The sequence below is a fragment of the Acartia tonsa genome, chromosome 6, assembly GCF_053477335.1.
Source record: "Acartia tonsa isolate MP-2025a chromosome 6, ASM5347733v1, whole genome shotgun sequence".
In the NCBI taxonomy this organism is placed as follows: domain Eukaryota; kingdom Metazoa; phylum Arthropoda; class Copepoda; order Calanoida; family Acartiidae; genus Acartia; species Acartia tonsa.
This window is the reverse complement of record NC_137265.1, coordinates 13512829-13528281: the sequence shown is the minus strand read 5'-3', so window position 1 is coordinate 13528281 and position 15453 is coordinate 13512829. Positions and strand designations below refer to the sequence as shown.

General features: G+C 32.3%; 2 protein-coding genes across 10 annotated transcripts in view; both read left to right on the top strand.

The window, feature by feature from the left end:
- The window catches only part of LOC145321903 (uncharacterized), a 131267-nt gene extending 129029 nt beyond the window's left edge, over window positions 1-2238 (top strand). For 8 of the 9 annotated variants that reach the window (XM_080163553.1, XM_080163555.1, XM_080163554.1 and 5 more), the window contains one exon: window positions 125-2238. In XM_080163553.1, coding sequence (XP_080019679.1) covers window positions 125-223 — 99 coding nt within the window. In that variant the 3' untranslated portion in view covers window positions 224-2238. The remainder of the gene's footprint in view (window positions 1-124) is intronic. The other variant, XR_013880448.1, reaches the window with a different exon arrangement.
- Window positions 2239-3997: 1759 nt separating this feature from the next.
- Window positions 3998-14228, top strand: LOC145321899 (uncharacterized). The gene is made up of 17 exons (XM_080163548.1): window positions 3998-4084; window positions 4912-4963; window positions 5426-5536; window positions 6883-6996; window positions 7365-7454; window positions 7702-7800; window positions 7990-8088; window positions 8346-8444; window positions 9024-9125; window positions 9665-9766; window positions 10774-10875; window positions 11878-11967; window positions 12593-12691; window positions 12815-12946; window positions 13160-13249; window positions 13796-13834; window positions 14136-14228. The coding sequence occupies exons 1-16, from the start codon at window positions 4067-4069 to the stop codon at window positions 13822-13824; spliced, it is 1428 nt and encodes a 475-aa protein (XP_080019674.1). The 5' UTR covers window positions 3998-4066; the 3' UTR covers window positions 13825-13834; window positions 14136-14228.
- The last annotated feature ends 1225 nt before the right edge of the window (window positions 14229-15453 follow it).

Here is a 15453-nt window from a genome sequence, read left to right as displayed (position 1 = left end):
ACCTGAAGTAATAAACAAAAAATGAAGAATTTTTCCTTTTCTCCGTATTTTCAATTTATGGTATGGAGAGGGTTCGACTTAAGTACTTTGAGGAAAACCGTCATCAACACAAATCTTGTTTTAGGAATTTGGAAGTAACCCGTATCTGCAGCGGATGCTGGAAAACTATTCCGCCCTCATGCTTCCTAATCAACAAAATTCTTCTAACAATATGAAAATGTGATCTTTTTCTACTCAGTTATTCATACAGGGATAGATATTCTCCAGATAAAATTGGCATAATGTTCATATTTTAATAAAGCCAGGGAGGGAGGAGACTTTGGACTGGACATTTTTTAATGATCCTTAAAGTTTTATAATCTCGGTATTTTATTCGTTGGTTTAAAAACTTGGGAAACTTTTACTATAATGACTTTCAGTGTCCAAACTTTTCCGCGAGTATTTTAATTTAAAGAAAAGGTAATTTTTTATCATACCCAGTTTGGACACTGATAATATGGAACCAATCAATCATAATTAGATAAAAGTACCTAAAGATTTTGAGCCAAATAATAGAACTTCGTTATAAAACTTTGGATACCAATTTAATTAGCATTCCAATGTCCCCTCATTTCCTGTGTACTTTACATCTAATCCAATTATTTTTTATGAATTTAAACATTAATTTTTTGCTGCATTTATTTAGCATTTCTATCCCTGTTTTTACAATTATACTATACATACATACATGTAAATTAGTTAGAAAATTCACTGTTACTTAAATTTGTAGCTAAAAATCATTTTATGTTGATTTTTATCTAGTTTTTTTTATATGTTACCTACATAATCATAACATTTTCATCATTTTAATATAATTATACATAGATTTTTTAAATAGACTTGATAATTTTTTATTATATTGGGGTAAGGTTTTTAGTTTTGTTAACATCTATCCTTTTTTGATTAGTAGACAAAAATTGAATAGTTGTTCTTAGCAATTTTAAAGTTTAGCTTAGAAATTATTTTTTTTAGGGCTCGGCAGTCGTCGATATGCCGCTTTTTGGCGGCTGGATTTTGGCTGTCGAGCCCTCATGTTTTTTCCCTCGTTTTTTTTTGTACCTTACCTTCATTTGTTATTATTCCAATTAAGGTTAAAGGTTCCTTAATAATTATTTTTTATCAAAATAACATTTTCGATAATTAGGGTTTAAAAATGCCTTTTTATAAAAAATCAAAATATTATAAGCAGTTTTTGTTATTACAGTGGCATTTAAAAATGAACATTCCATTTTCATTTTTTTAAATAGCATTTCTTTAAAATATTAACACTCAAAAACAGTGCTATAATTGTTTAATTTTTTTTATAGAAAAATTGCTTTCTGAAATATTGATTTAAGATAAATTCAACTAGTTTTTATAAAGCTAAAATAGTTATTTATCGCATCGTATTATAGACAGCTTTCTGCGGAAATAAAAATGAAAAAGTAAACAATAAAACCAGTTGTTTTTACCCTGCGGGGCCGAAGGTCTAGAGTAATAACAAAACTGTTATTTTATGATTTTTCAATATACTTTCTGCAGAAATTGTCTATAATTCGATACGATTTATGATTTTTCCGTATGGCCCAGAACCGGGTCTAATCCAGCGGATATGAATTGACTTCGAAGCCATACTGGAAATGATTATTATTCTTTTTTTTTTAAATTGAAACCTAACTTTATTAAAGTTGATAGAACCATTTTTTATGTAAATGAGACTTTAGAATTATAAATATGTTAAAGTATTAATATTATTATTATCCTTATTATTGATTAACACTCTTTGTGATTAAAAATCTCAGAAACGGCGACAGATATTTGGCGATTTTGATCGATTTGCATCAACTAATGTTTTCCCCCAATGATAATAAACTGAATTACCCCTCCAGGGACACATCTTTACCCCCCCCCCCCCTACTTTTTAACCAACCAATCAAAATTTAATTAAAGTACCCACAAAATTTTGTTATAATGTAATTTACAGTCCAATGTCCCCTCCCTCCCTGAACAATTGATATTTTGCGAATTAAATCTATTTAAATCGTTGGATACATGTTGCTGTGTCTGTGTAAAACCAGTCCTCTATGCAGATATGTGAAGACGACGTTTTTTTTACTCATTTTATGTAATTATTAAACCTATATATGAATATAGTGATGTTATTATACATACTTATAATATATTTTTTCATTAGAATAGAACTGATACCTATTATTAAAATTGTTGTTTTATATCATTTAGAAGCTAAGATACTTTACAAGTCGAGTCAACAAATTTTTTCATTTCTAAATAGCAGCTGGACAATTCTCATTTATTTAATTCTCTTATCATTCAGACGGACGGCCATTTTAATTATAGAGTAGCTTAAATATTAAGTAGTAAGAGGGTAGATAAATAGATATATTATTAATGGACCTTACACCAGATTTGTTTTTTCTCTATTAAAGTGATCTCGTAACGGGCTAAGATAACGATACTCTACATCCACCCCTTTAATACAGCCCTTCTCCTCCTACTAGATGAAGGAATTGACCAATAAATGAGTTCCATTTTAGCAACCTAGTTTGACGATAATTTTTCCCCCCCATCACGAAATCCACTTATCCTATTCTATTAAGTAGTAAGAGGGAGAAAATTTACACCAACAGATTAAAAAGAATTTCTTTAAACTATAATAAAAAATTGGTGGTGTGTCAACCTGTCCCTCCCACTTAAGGTGCCCCTAGAGGCTTCAGGGGGGGCGTAGCCGCTAGTATTCTATATCTTGGTAGATATTTAGTAGTTTACATACATAAATCAAATTTTAAAGAAGTAAATTACAAAAACTGAATTAGAAGTTTAGAAAGTTTAAAACTTGTTCTAAGACACCCTAAGGCAATAAAGCAATAATCTACAGGGATCATAAGGGATAAGACAACAATAAATTAATTCACATCCACAATGATGATAAACACGATTAACCCTATTATAGGTTATAATTATTGGTTGAAACGTTTGAACTTTAAGTACCAGTGTAATTTACAGTCCAATGTCCCATTTCTCCCTGAATAGACCGTGTTTCTGTGGTCATTGGAATTTGAATTTCTGAATGTGTACACAGTTTCCTCGGTGTTTTCTCATCCTGTCTCAATATTTTCTACTAGCTAAAAAAAGTCTCAAAGTCAAAAAATCAAAATTACAAAAATTAAATTTTGAATGTATAATAATGTTTATACATTAAAATTTAGATTTTTGTAGAAGTTTGAAGTTTTTTAGTAATATTGAGACAGGATGAGGAAATTCAAACTCAACTGACCGTTTCTGTTCATTAGGGATCTAATATTCTGGGAGGTAGGGATTAGACTGTAAATTGAATTGGTACCCAAAGTTTTAAAACCACATAACCTTATTTGTTGGCTCAAATACTTTAGGTGCTTTTATTGAAATTTGTTCGGTTGGTTTAGAATTAACAAAAATTTTCCATCAATTTTTCTAATTTACAGTTGAGGTAATTTTGTTTATCATTATTGGGGATGTTTATTTCAGGGCCCCTTTGAAATATCTAATTAAGAGAACCATACCACTTTTAGTAAAAACTGTAAATTACATTTATAAATTCCATTGCGGAAGTACGGGGCTGATGACCTCTAGGGGCCTTTATGTCGCATCGGGTTTTATAGCTCTCACCGCACCCTGAAACATACTCCGCGGCTTATAATCGCGATGTAAAGTATCCATTCGCAATTGATTGAACGACCTTTGTTTGGAAGTCCCAATTTATCATGGTAATGAGTTGAGTATTTATGGGCCAATGCATTCCCCAAAGTTATAATGCCAATGAATAAGAAATCGTTAATATAAAACTTTGGAGACCAGTGTAATAAACAGCTCATTGTCCCTTCTCACCCTGTGAAACATGACATGCGTTTATCGCCCCCCTCCTCCGTTTTTTAAGGGTAAAAATTTTGTGAATTACAAAAAAAATCTTTTAATACCAAAATAGAAAGTTACACACGCAAGTTAAAAAATCCGGTAAATAAAAAACACCAGTTATATTTCAGCTCTCAACATGAGTGGACATATCTCAGTGAGTAACTATTTAATTTAACATTTTCAATAGTTTATTATTTTTTGCCATATGGCTCCAAATCTTACTAGAATCGATTTATTATTTCTTGGATATTCAACCAGATTTTCTTGTACTTAGATACTCACAGCTGGCTAAAATAACGATAGTTAGTCCCCATCCCCCCCCCTTACCCCTCCCCTCCTGCTGTATGAACGAACTGACCAACAATTGATGTCTATATTAGCAACCTACATTGAAGACAACTTTTCCCTTGATAATATATCCACATATATTCTATATCTGTAATTATATTGCCTTTTTGCATTAAATGTTTCTAAATAGTTTCCATAGGGGCAAACAAAATAGCAATTAAAACTTTAATTTTCTTTCGTCTATCTGCATAAAACTGTCTATAATTTTTGGTAACGTTTGTGAAGATGCATCTCAAATTCCTTGAAAAGATTTTCAGAACATTAAATATTTATTCTATTCTTTACTCAGATGCCAGTCTGTTCATCTCTGGGAGAAATTTTATTTAATTTGTATAGCTCATTTTTCTAATCTACACTTCAGAGTCGGGCCCCATTCAGGACCTTTTTTTTGGAAGGGGGAAAAATCTCCCCCCCCCCCCTATTAAGTACAGGAGGGGTTAATTTTTTATAAAGGATAAAGTAAATTTTTAAAAAAATTTGAGAGATAATTAATCAACCCCGCCCCCAGGACACCCCTGGGCTCTAAATTATTGCGTGACTGAGTGCAGCTGCTGCTTTTAAAATGCCTTGCCGCATGAGTGTTGGGCTAGTAGCTTGGATGAGTTAATTATTAATTTTAGATGTTTATTTTAGGTTATTTTGTTGATGGTTGTGGTTGGGTGCTACTCACACCCATTCTATCCAAGTATGTTATATTATACATTTTTATGAGTGAAGCTTTTCTATGATTAGGGGCTGTATGTCCGTCCGTCATGATTAGCTCTTTTCGTTGATTTGTGAATGTTAAATTCTCCTATTGATTTCAAACTTTGGATGATGATTTGTGTATCAGTTAGGTACAGTCTATTAATCGTAGCAACTCTATAACATTTACTGGAAAGTCTGTACATCCATTTAGTATTTAGAGTTCTTTATTTTAGAAAAGCTTTTTATAGACCTTGGGAAGATTTATTGTAAAACAAGAATTAAGATATTCTAGTGGTTTAGGTTGACTTCACTAGTTAGTTTTTTTTTATAAAAGGTTATACCAATAGAACTACAATATCATTTGCAGTGTTATAAAAAGGAAGATTTAATGCTTTTACTTTTGATTGAAAAAGAGAAAATTTCCAGCAAATATTCAATAATATTATTGTGATTAATTTAGATTTTGTGCCATTGCCTTGGTTCTACAGTATACTACCTCATCCACTCTCCATACAACCTGTCTACTACAATGTACCATATCAAGGGCTGCCACTACTGCCCTTATCCTTAGGTATATTTAGTATTTTCTCGTATTCATTCGAGTCCGGTGGATAGGAACCGGTTCTCATCCATCCGCGGAAAGCCGTTTATAATACGATGCGAGAAATAACTATTAAAGAAATTATCTATATTAGAGACTTTGCCGTTTTCCAAGTTTGTCTTCAAACCTCTATAATATCGGCTGGATTAGAACTAGTTATAAGCCAGACTAAAAAATCATGTATTATAGAAATTTTTGGGTATAGTATCATGAAATCGTATTTTTACAGTAGGTTATTTTAGGTTAGGTTACCCAATTTACCCAGCAGGGATAGAGCCCCCCACAGGTGCTAGAAATAGGGGAAAAGCTAAGAAAATACAACGAAATGCCCCTTAAAGGAATCCTGCGAGAAATACCTCGCTTTAACTGCTGAAAGACTGCCACAAGTAGACCCTTGAAGCCTTCAGCTTCTATAACAAAAAGTTCTAGGCATTTTAAAATGACATTTTATGTTCAATGAAAATTTTGAAAGAATATCAATGCTAATGTTAGAAACTTTGAAATTAAACTACGTGGCATAGAAACAAAATTATAAGCTTATTTTTGTCATAAATTTAGGTTGCCAGTAACTAATTATATTTTTACAATAAAAATACCCATTTTTATAGTCAAAATCATTAAAAAAAAATTAAGTTTAACTTGCGATGTACCGAGTGTACTGTAGCCAATCAGAAGGCTGAATCAGCTAAGCAACCAATCACAGCTGAGCTTGTATTTGTTTTCCCCTTTGTTCCCACAATGATTTTCGTTTACAAATGCAATTTAAATCGATTTTTTTTCATAGATTTTGACTATGAAATGTGGTGTTTTTATTGTAAAAATGTAATAAGTTACCAGCCATCTAAATTTCTGACAAAGATAAGGTTATAATTTTGTGTCTAGGCGACATAATTTAATATTGTTTTTTCTTTTATGAGCATTGTAAATCTTTCAAAATTTTCATTGTACATAAAATACTATTTTGAAATGCCTAGAACTTTTTTATTATTGAAGCTGAAGGCTTCAAATTTGGGATATTGGCAGTCTTTCAGCAGTTAAAGCGTGGTATTTCTTGCAGGCGTCCTTTAAGAGGCATTGTCACGAAAGGGACTATACCCCAAATTTTTGCAAATAGGAAAAGTAAAAATCATAAAAACGTCACTAGTTGAGTAGGCTCAGGCCTCAGCCCCTTTAGTGAAAATTTAACTGAAATCAATCTTGCATTTTTCATATAAATCTTTTTTATGGTAGATTGTTTAATAACTTAGTCCTTTCTCAATGCCTTGTCAATTTTAGTTTAGACATAAACCTTCGCTAATATAATCTTATTATCATAGGTTTAACCCAACCAGCATTGTCAATTGGAAATACTGAGCTTGTAAATGAAGCTAAAGACAATGAAGCCAACTTAGAATTAAAAAATAAACATGGTAGATCTGAAGATAAATTTGGTAAATATCATCAATTTAATGAAATTAGTTCTATTTTTAGGATCAAAATAGCTTGTGAATTTTAAACCATATTAAGTAGAACGAATTATATATTGATTTTAAAACAATATTAAGTTTTAAAGATCTATCATATTTTATGATTTTTAAACAATAAATGCAAAAATTGTTTTATATTATCTTGATTACAAAAAGGTTCTACAAATTTCCCAATGCTAAATAAGTCATTTTATGACACTGATTTACCAGAGTTCCATCTATTCTATGCCAAATGCAGCATCTACTCTCCGAATTGCATCCTGATTGGATTGGATTGAATTAGTGTTGATAAAATATAAGGAATGATAGACATTTACATAAGAATTATTTAGGCCTATTAAAAGCAGCAAAAGATGGAAATACTGAACTTGTAAGACAGCTATTGAAGGCTGGTGCTGATATTGAAGAGAAAGATGATAATGGTATGTATGAAGAGATTTGTAGATTTATTGTCTTTCAATTGTTCTTTGCATATGTATCTAGGTATGGTTATCTAAAGAAAAGTAAAAAATTATTAGACTTTTACGGAGAGTTTAACTAATCAAGTATTGTATCTCAAAGTTATCAAGATGGCTTTAATACCCATCCTACCATAAGAAATAATGTATTAATTGAATTTAACAAGACGAATTGATCAACAATTCACATTGTTTTCTCTTTTATATCTAGGAGAGACCAGTCTTATGCATGCAGCAAAAGCAGGACACTATACTGTAGTAGTACTTCTCTTATTATCTGGTGCAGATGTTAATGCTAAACAAAAGTCAGGTAAAGTACATCAATTAATTGCAATTTTTTATTTAATCATTTAAAGATTGTGTTGAATGGGTTTAGAGAACTTTTTACACCTACTAAATTTACAATAACTTAAGTTTTTGGTGATCTTCAATTTCCTTGATCCCAGGTACATTATGACAAAATATTGCATTATGAAACTAAATATTTGTAAATCTGCAGGATGGACTAGTCTTATGTATGCAGCCAGAGAGGGACATGGAGGAACTGTTCAACACTTATTGTCTCAGGGAGCAGATGTCAATGCTCAGAATGATAATGGTTAGTAGCACATATTATTATAATATAAAGTAGTAAGCTTTTTTGTCTATAGTAAATGATCTTGCAAACTGCTGAATTGATACAGTTTTCTTATACAGTAAATCTTCTTAAAGGACCAGAGAAGGTTAATAGTTATTTTTGGGAAGGGTATAATCCACCCTCCAAAGAGAAATCCTTTTATTTATATAACTAAAATTGAAAGGGGAGGGGGAGATTCACTTACCTTTATGCAATTACCTAACATGTTTGTAATTAAGGAATGACAAGCCTTATGTGGGCAGTATGGCATGAACACATTGTTGTAGTTGAAACACTGATCAAGAAAGGGGCAGATATCAATATCAGGAATAATAAAGGTATTCACATTTAAAACAAAACCAAAAATTGTCTTAACATGCTAAGAAAAAAACGGGGAATAGTCCCTTTCGTAACATTGTCCCTTAAGGGGCGATTCGTTGTATGTTTAAAATGGCTTTTTATAGGTTATTTTAGGTTAGGTTAGGTTATATTGGGTTAGGTGATTACCCCCACAGGGTTAGGTAATTGGCCTTGCAGGGTTAGAGCCCCCAGCAGGGGCTAGAAATAGGAGAAAAGCTACTGTGAAAAATACGAAGAATCGCCCCATAAGGTGCGATGTTACGAAAGGCATAGTCCCTTTCAAACAAAACCAACAAACATATTTGCAATATAAAACATAATTTACATGAATAATTACATTTTAAGTTGGAGGCAGGGTCTTGAAGAGAAAGCTAGAACATACTTTATGTATAAATTTAAAAATTAAGATATAATGTGGAAAGAATTCAAGAATAAATAATTTGAACTGAAGCAATTGCTTTAATCTTTAATCTTTATTTAGACTTATTTCTTATTTTGAAAAAATGTAATCTAAAATCTATCCATTTATAAATATAGCTAATATCTTTCTTCTCTAGGAGATACAGCTGTTATGCAGGCAGCAATAAGAGGAAACAGTAAAATATTTGAACTTCTGGTAGAGTGGGGTAGAGCCAATATCCATGCTAAGGATAATTCTGGTAAGTTAAATTATGATATAAAAACCTTTTAAAATCGCTCCAATCATGCAGGAAATACACTGCATTAACTTCAGAAAGACATCCATAATTAGACACACTACCCTAAATTTGAAGCCTCTAGGTTTTTAAAGCAAACACCTCAAAATGACTATAAAGGATATGAGTTCTTTCAAATTTTTTAACCCTCATATAAAAAAATTTGGGTATAGTCCCTTACGTGGCAACACCTCTTTTGTCGTATTTTCAAAATGGCTTTTGATAGGTTATTGAAGGTTAGGTTAGGTTATAATGGGTTAGGTGATTTCCCCTCAGGGGCTAGACATAGAAGAAAAACTACTGTGAAAATACAAAGAAACGCCCCTTAAGGGGTGTTGCCATGAAAGGGACTATACCTGAAATTTCAATAATAAATTTCACGAGCTAGAAGCAACATTATAAGTCTATAACTTATCCATAGATCTAATTTGTATGTCTAGCAAATCAACTATAAAATTTCTATCATCTTTATAAAATAATCCACATTTTTTTTATATTCTTAGGCTGGACTAGTATTATGTTTGCAGTGTATCATGAAAACAAAGATATTGTTAATAGACTGCTTGATTTTTCAAGTTCTATTTTGAATGCTAAGAACAATGCAGGTAAATAGCATAAATATATCTTTCAAATTGAAATCATAGGATTAATTTTGTTTCAAAGTTTTTTTGATACACTGAAAAACGTCCTAATCCGACAAATGTCATAATGCAACATACCTCCTAAAGGATAAACGTTCTAATGCAACAAACCTCCTAATGAGACAAATACAACCATGCATTACAAAAATCGACCCTTACCTCACACTTAATAAACATGATTTCACTTGAAAAGTATTTTAGGAGGGTTTACTTAAGAGATGTCGTATTAGTAGGTTTGTCGCATTAGGACGTTTGTCACATTAGGAGGTTTGTTGGAGTACCTATCAGACATCTCATTAAAAATGTAGTTACATTAGCTGTACCTGCTAACTTAGAATGTCATTGATGATGTATTCTTAATACTTGATTCTCTCCAGTTAAGAATTAAATACGCATATTCAGATTGGAAGTGAATAATCCTTTGGCCAATATTAGATTTGTAAGCTTCACATTGAGTGTATGCTTTGTTTCACTCCCCCAATTCTTAGGGAAGCTACTTGATTATTACATCACCCTGGAATAAAGTTCTTGCAAGTCTTCAATAATAATCAATTGTATTCTCATATAAATATGAAGCTTTGACAAGAAAAAGTATGGTTGTGAGTTGCTTGATAAGTAGAATCCTAACTTCCTACTAATCTCCCTTCTTCAAGATAAGAAATATATAAGGGAAGGTTGCATAATTATTACAAATTGTTACAGCAAGTGTTTATATTGTCAAACCTTAACTTAAAGATAGATTCATTTTGTTATGATGGTGTTAGACACTTAAAATCCCTGTTAAAATCATTGCCATTCTATTATTATGCAACAGAACCTTGATTAAACACTAATTAAAAAGTTAAAACTTGGAGTGTCTAAACTTTTCAACAAATAATTTTATTCTTTAAAAATGATTAATCTTTTATATTGTCTTATCCCTCATTACTGACCAGATCAAGTAATTCTTCTTAACCCTTACAACTACCTAGGATCAACAGCTCTAGACTTGGCGCTTCAGCAATTTCCATATTGGTTTTCTGAGGAAAGAAAATTAAGAAAAGCTGAAATTGTAGGAATTATCAAAACAAAAGGTAATTTTATAAATTGGGCCAAATCTTATAAAATTTCCTATACTATTATTTTATACAGGGTGCGCCACATATCTAGGGACTTTATCTAAATTGTAAACAAATGAACATAAAATCGTCAATTTTAAAGATTTTATTAAATTTTAAAAACTGGGCAGCAAATTAAGTATATGACTATTAGATCATAAAATAAAATCGCCGCCAGCATCAATCACCGCCTCTACCCGCCTCCTCAACCGCCGGCAGGCCAGGGTCAGAATGTAACTGTCCAAACTGGCGAAGTTCTCCTTGATAGTGGCAATGAGGGAGGTCTTTATGGTATGGGTACGTCTATTGGTGCATGCTTCAAAGTAGCCCAAGGTCCAAAAGTCCATTGAATTAAGATCGGGCTGCTGGGAGGCCCCATTTCCTTAGGAATGTGAGTAACCGCAGGATCCAAATTCACCCAACTTTCTAGCTACCCTTTGACACAGAGGCTCTTATTTGGGCCACAGTTGGAAATGGCAGGAAGATTCATCTAGGGTTGTCAACACAATTCATAGTCTAAAATGAGTTTTAAGTTCCATATGGGTCGAGAAACGAGACATTTTCACGATTTTACACGATTTTTGACAACTCTAAATCTGCCACGTTTTACTTTACCTCCAAGCCATTTTAGATAAAGAGCTCTAGTCTTTTCTAGTGTCTTACTTATGTATCTAACAGTATCCCCAGCAAGTTGCATAACTCTATCTTATCTACAGATGGGCTGAGGTCCGATTTAGTGGGCCCTAGTTGGGAATCCAGATTATACCACCGGCGCACTTCGAATCTGCCTTGTTGAACATAAGCATGGGGTCAAACGTCCTGATTGGTCAAGTAGTTTTGACGCTATGGCCGTTTTTAAAAAGTCCCTAGATATGTGGCGCACCCTGTATATATACATTCTTTCTTGATTATTTAAATGTTTGTTAGCCAGTAAGTTAAAAAGTTTTTAAAGTTCCACCTTAGTATAAAATTATTTAGGTTTACTTAGAGCATCAAAAGATGGAAATACTGAAGTTGTAAAACAATTATTGGAGGCTGGAGCAAATATTGAAGAGAAAGATGATTATGGTATGTATGAATAGAAATACATAAGATGTAAAGCTTTGTACAGTAGAACCACCTGCGACTAAACACATAGTGCATCTGCTCATTTCAGGGAAAGATATGAGTTTAAATCTTGGCCAAAACATTGTCATAACTAAAGATTTACAACATTAAAAGTAAGTATAATGCAAAAAAAGTTTGATCAATTCAGACGTAAAAAAATTTAAACTTTAATCTTTAATATCATATTCATGTACTAAAAGCAGTAGAGTTTAATACAGGAGTACTATTCTTGTTATATAGAAAGAAAAAAGCCTTGTTCACAAAAGACATATTACGACCTCTGAAAATTTTAGGTTGACCTAAAGAAGCTTTAGGTTTACCGATTTTATAAAGGCATTTGTTAGTTGTACTTGTTAGGTTGACCTACAGAATAAATCGGTCGACCTCTGTTTGTGAACTGGGCAATAGTCTTATGCATGCAATAAGAGCAGGACACTTTGGTACAGTAGTAATCAGGGAAGTAATACTCTTTTATCTAGGAGAGACCAATCTTTCCTATGGTAGTACCATTCTTATTATCTAGAAGAGACCAGTCTTATGGATGCAGCAAGCTCTATCATACCATAGTAATATTCTTATTATCTAGGAAATACCATTCTTATGCTGGCAGTAAAGGAAGAACACACTGATACAGTAGAACTACTTTTATCATCTGGAGCAGATGTTAATGCTAAAGACAAAAAGGGTAAGTTAAGCAAAGTAATTGGAAATATCATAATTAAGAGCATAACATTTCATATAGTAGTACTACTCTTATTAACTAGAAAAGACCAGTCTTTTCTACAGTAGTACCGTTCTCATTATCTAGGAAAGACCAGTCTTATGCATGCAATACTGAAAGCAGGGACCAGAACACCGTATGTATCACTGAAAGGACAAACTGAAACAGTAGAACTACTCTTATCATCTGGAGTAGATGTTAATGCTAAAGAAAACTCCGGTAAGTTACGCCAAGTAATTGCAAATATCATTAATCATTTAAAGATTGTTAAAAATATGTTATTTAAACTTAAGAGACCTTTTGTGAAAAAAGAAAAATATTTTTGGATTGGAGTTTTCAAATTTTTCAAACAGTAATTTTCATCATTTTGTCTTTCATTGTCTTATCCCTTACCAGATCCAGCAAGTCTAATTGACCCTTCCAAATTTCTAGGCGAAACAGCTCTAGACTTAATGCTTGACCGTACCTGGTTGTTTACTGAAGAACAAAGTACTGAAATAATAAAAATTCTCAAAGAGAAAGGTAATTTTGTAAATTGGGCCAAATTCTAAAACAATTGTTAGGCGCTAGCTAGGAGTAAGCTTCAACCTACCTAGATATCCTATTATATAAAGTAGTAAGCGTTTTTTGTCTGTCCCGAAGGATCTCGCTAACCGCTGAACCGATCGGGTTCTCCTTTACAGGGTAGCTTCTCATAAGTCCAGGGAAGGTTTATAACTATTTTCTTGGGGGGTGGGACACCCCCAACCCCCTTCCCCCCCCCCCAAAATGAGAAATACCCCCACCCCCAAAAAAATTTTAAAAATTTTTTTTTTTTAAATCTAAAATACGAAAAATTGGTTTGATCACACCTCTTGGGGCAAAGCCCCTAGAGGCTAGGGGCGAAGCCGCTAGTAAAGAATAATTTAAGACTTCTGACGCCTAGAAAATTGCAGGATTTGGCCCATTATCTGAGAATGTTACAAATTTTAATGAAATAAAGTATTTTTTCTTTTTAAATTACACAGTTTTTTGAGGCAGGCAAATTCAGATTTTAAAAGAAAGTATGCCATAAAAGATTTATTTTAGGGGCTAAGAGAGGAAGTGAGATTGAGTAATTTAAAAAAAGGTATGTATTGCATATTCACATGGGTCTTATCATAATTTTAGGTTATTTTTATTAACCCTTCCTTCCTACCTAAATATTAGAGGTGCCAAAGTGTTAGGATGTCTGTATGTACGAAAAAAATTCTTTAAGCTGTGTGACAGTAAAGTTTTCATCTGTTTTGAGATGGGGTACCGCCACCTTCTCTGAAGAAACTGGCACAAGAGAAATATTCTCCTCACCCCTCACAAAAAAAGATAATGGGAAATATTTTAAAAAAATATTTTTCTTCTTTTATGTTTCAAATTACTTTATCATTATTTCAGAATGAACAGAATAACATTGACCTGTAAGATATCAGAATATCATGTACAATAAAATATTGTTTAAAATGTTGATGTGTTTTTTTAAATAAACATCATGATGAAAATAAAATTATATTGCTTTTAATTCTTTTTCTTATTCTTATTATAATCTACTTTGTGAAAGCAGAGCTCTGGAATCAGATGGTAGAACAAAGTAACATGGACACTTGTAGAGTGTCAAAGAAAAATATTGATTTTAAATATGAACAATATTGTATATAAGCATATTGCAAGATTGTTCAATTTTTTTAGGATTTAATTATAGAGATTCTTTGTTGTTGTCCTAGTTATCATAGTTCTAAAAATCAGATGTATGTGATAATTATATTATACAACAATGTTAAAAATCAGCATGTTTTAAATCAATATATGGACTTTCTGGTAACAATTACAGAATTGCTATGTTTTCTAATTTGTGTGTATGCAAACAGGGGACAACCTGTATATAGGCAACAAATTAATTGGAACACATTGTATATGTACATATGCAGAAGACACTTATTTATAGCCTCTACAAAAAGTATCACTATTTATAAATCAAGTGCACTTTACACCTGATTTTACGATTAAATAGAAACCTTAATACATTTAACCCTTAACAGTCGGGCCCCTTGCCGCAACTTAATCGGTCGGGGAAGGGGCGTTCAACGCTTCCCCCTATTATCTCGGTTCCTATTAGAGCTAGAGGGCTAAAAATTTTTGTGCAACTCCCCTGTTTGATAATGAATTTCCGACCTTAAGTAAGTCAAAGTCAATTTTCGCTTCCTTCAGCCTTTTATTTAACAACCTTTGTTTTTAGGTCCTTTTTTACTTAAAATTTTCAAACGGCAGTAATTTTCTTATTTTTGAAGTTAGAAGAAAATATTTTTGCAGAAAATGTTTATCTTTATGTAAATTTTATATTAGAAATATCAAAAAATAAATTTCAGCGGCTGCAGTCGGCGGTCGGCGGGAAAACGGCGGCGGATCTTTATGAAATTAATATGTTATGACGACAAGTAAGAAAAGCTTAAGTTTAAAATTTGAAGTCCCTAAGTCAAAAATTGCGGCCACATGAGCATTTTAAAGATTTCTGGAGACTTGGAGGATCAGGACCTGCAGGATCATACCTGGAACCTGAAATTGACTTGAACACCTGTATTTGATATTAGGAGATACTACTAGAAAATATTTTAATATTTTAGTAAGATAAAATGCTTTGTTTAAGTCAAAAAAATATTTTTGTTCTTTACCTGGATGATCCTGCCAGGTTTGCTGGCATCTTGTGCCCGCCAGGA

Excerpts from the sequence above, each read along its gene's own strand:
- LOC145321899 (XM_080163548.1), top strand. Across the intron at positions 8,445-9,023 it reads CAATATCAGGAATAATAAAG|GAGATACAGCTGTTATGCAG; the intron begins GTATTCACATTT and ends TTTCTTCTCTAG. Across the intron at positions 11,968-12,592 it reads TGAAGAGAAAGATGATTATG|GAAATACCATTCTTATGCTG; the intron begins GTATGTATGAAT and ends CTTATTATCTAG.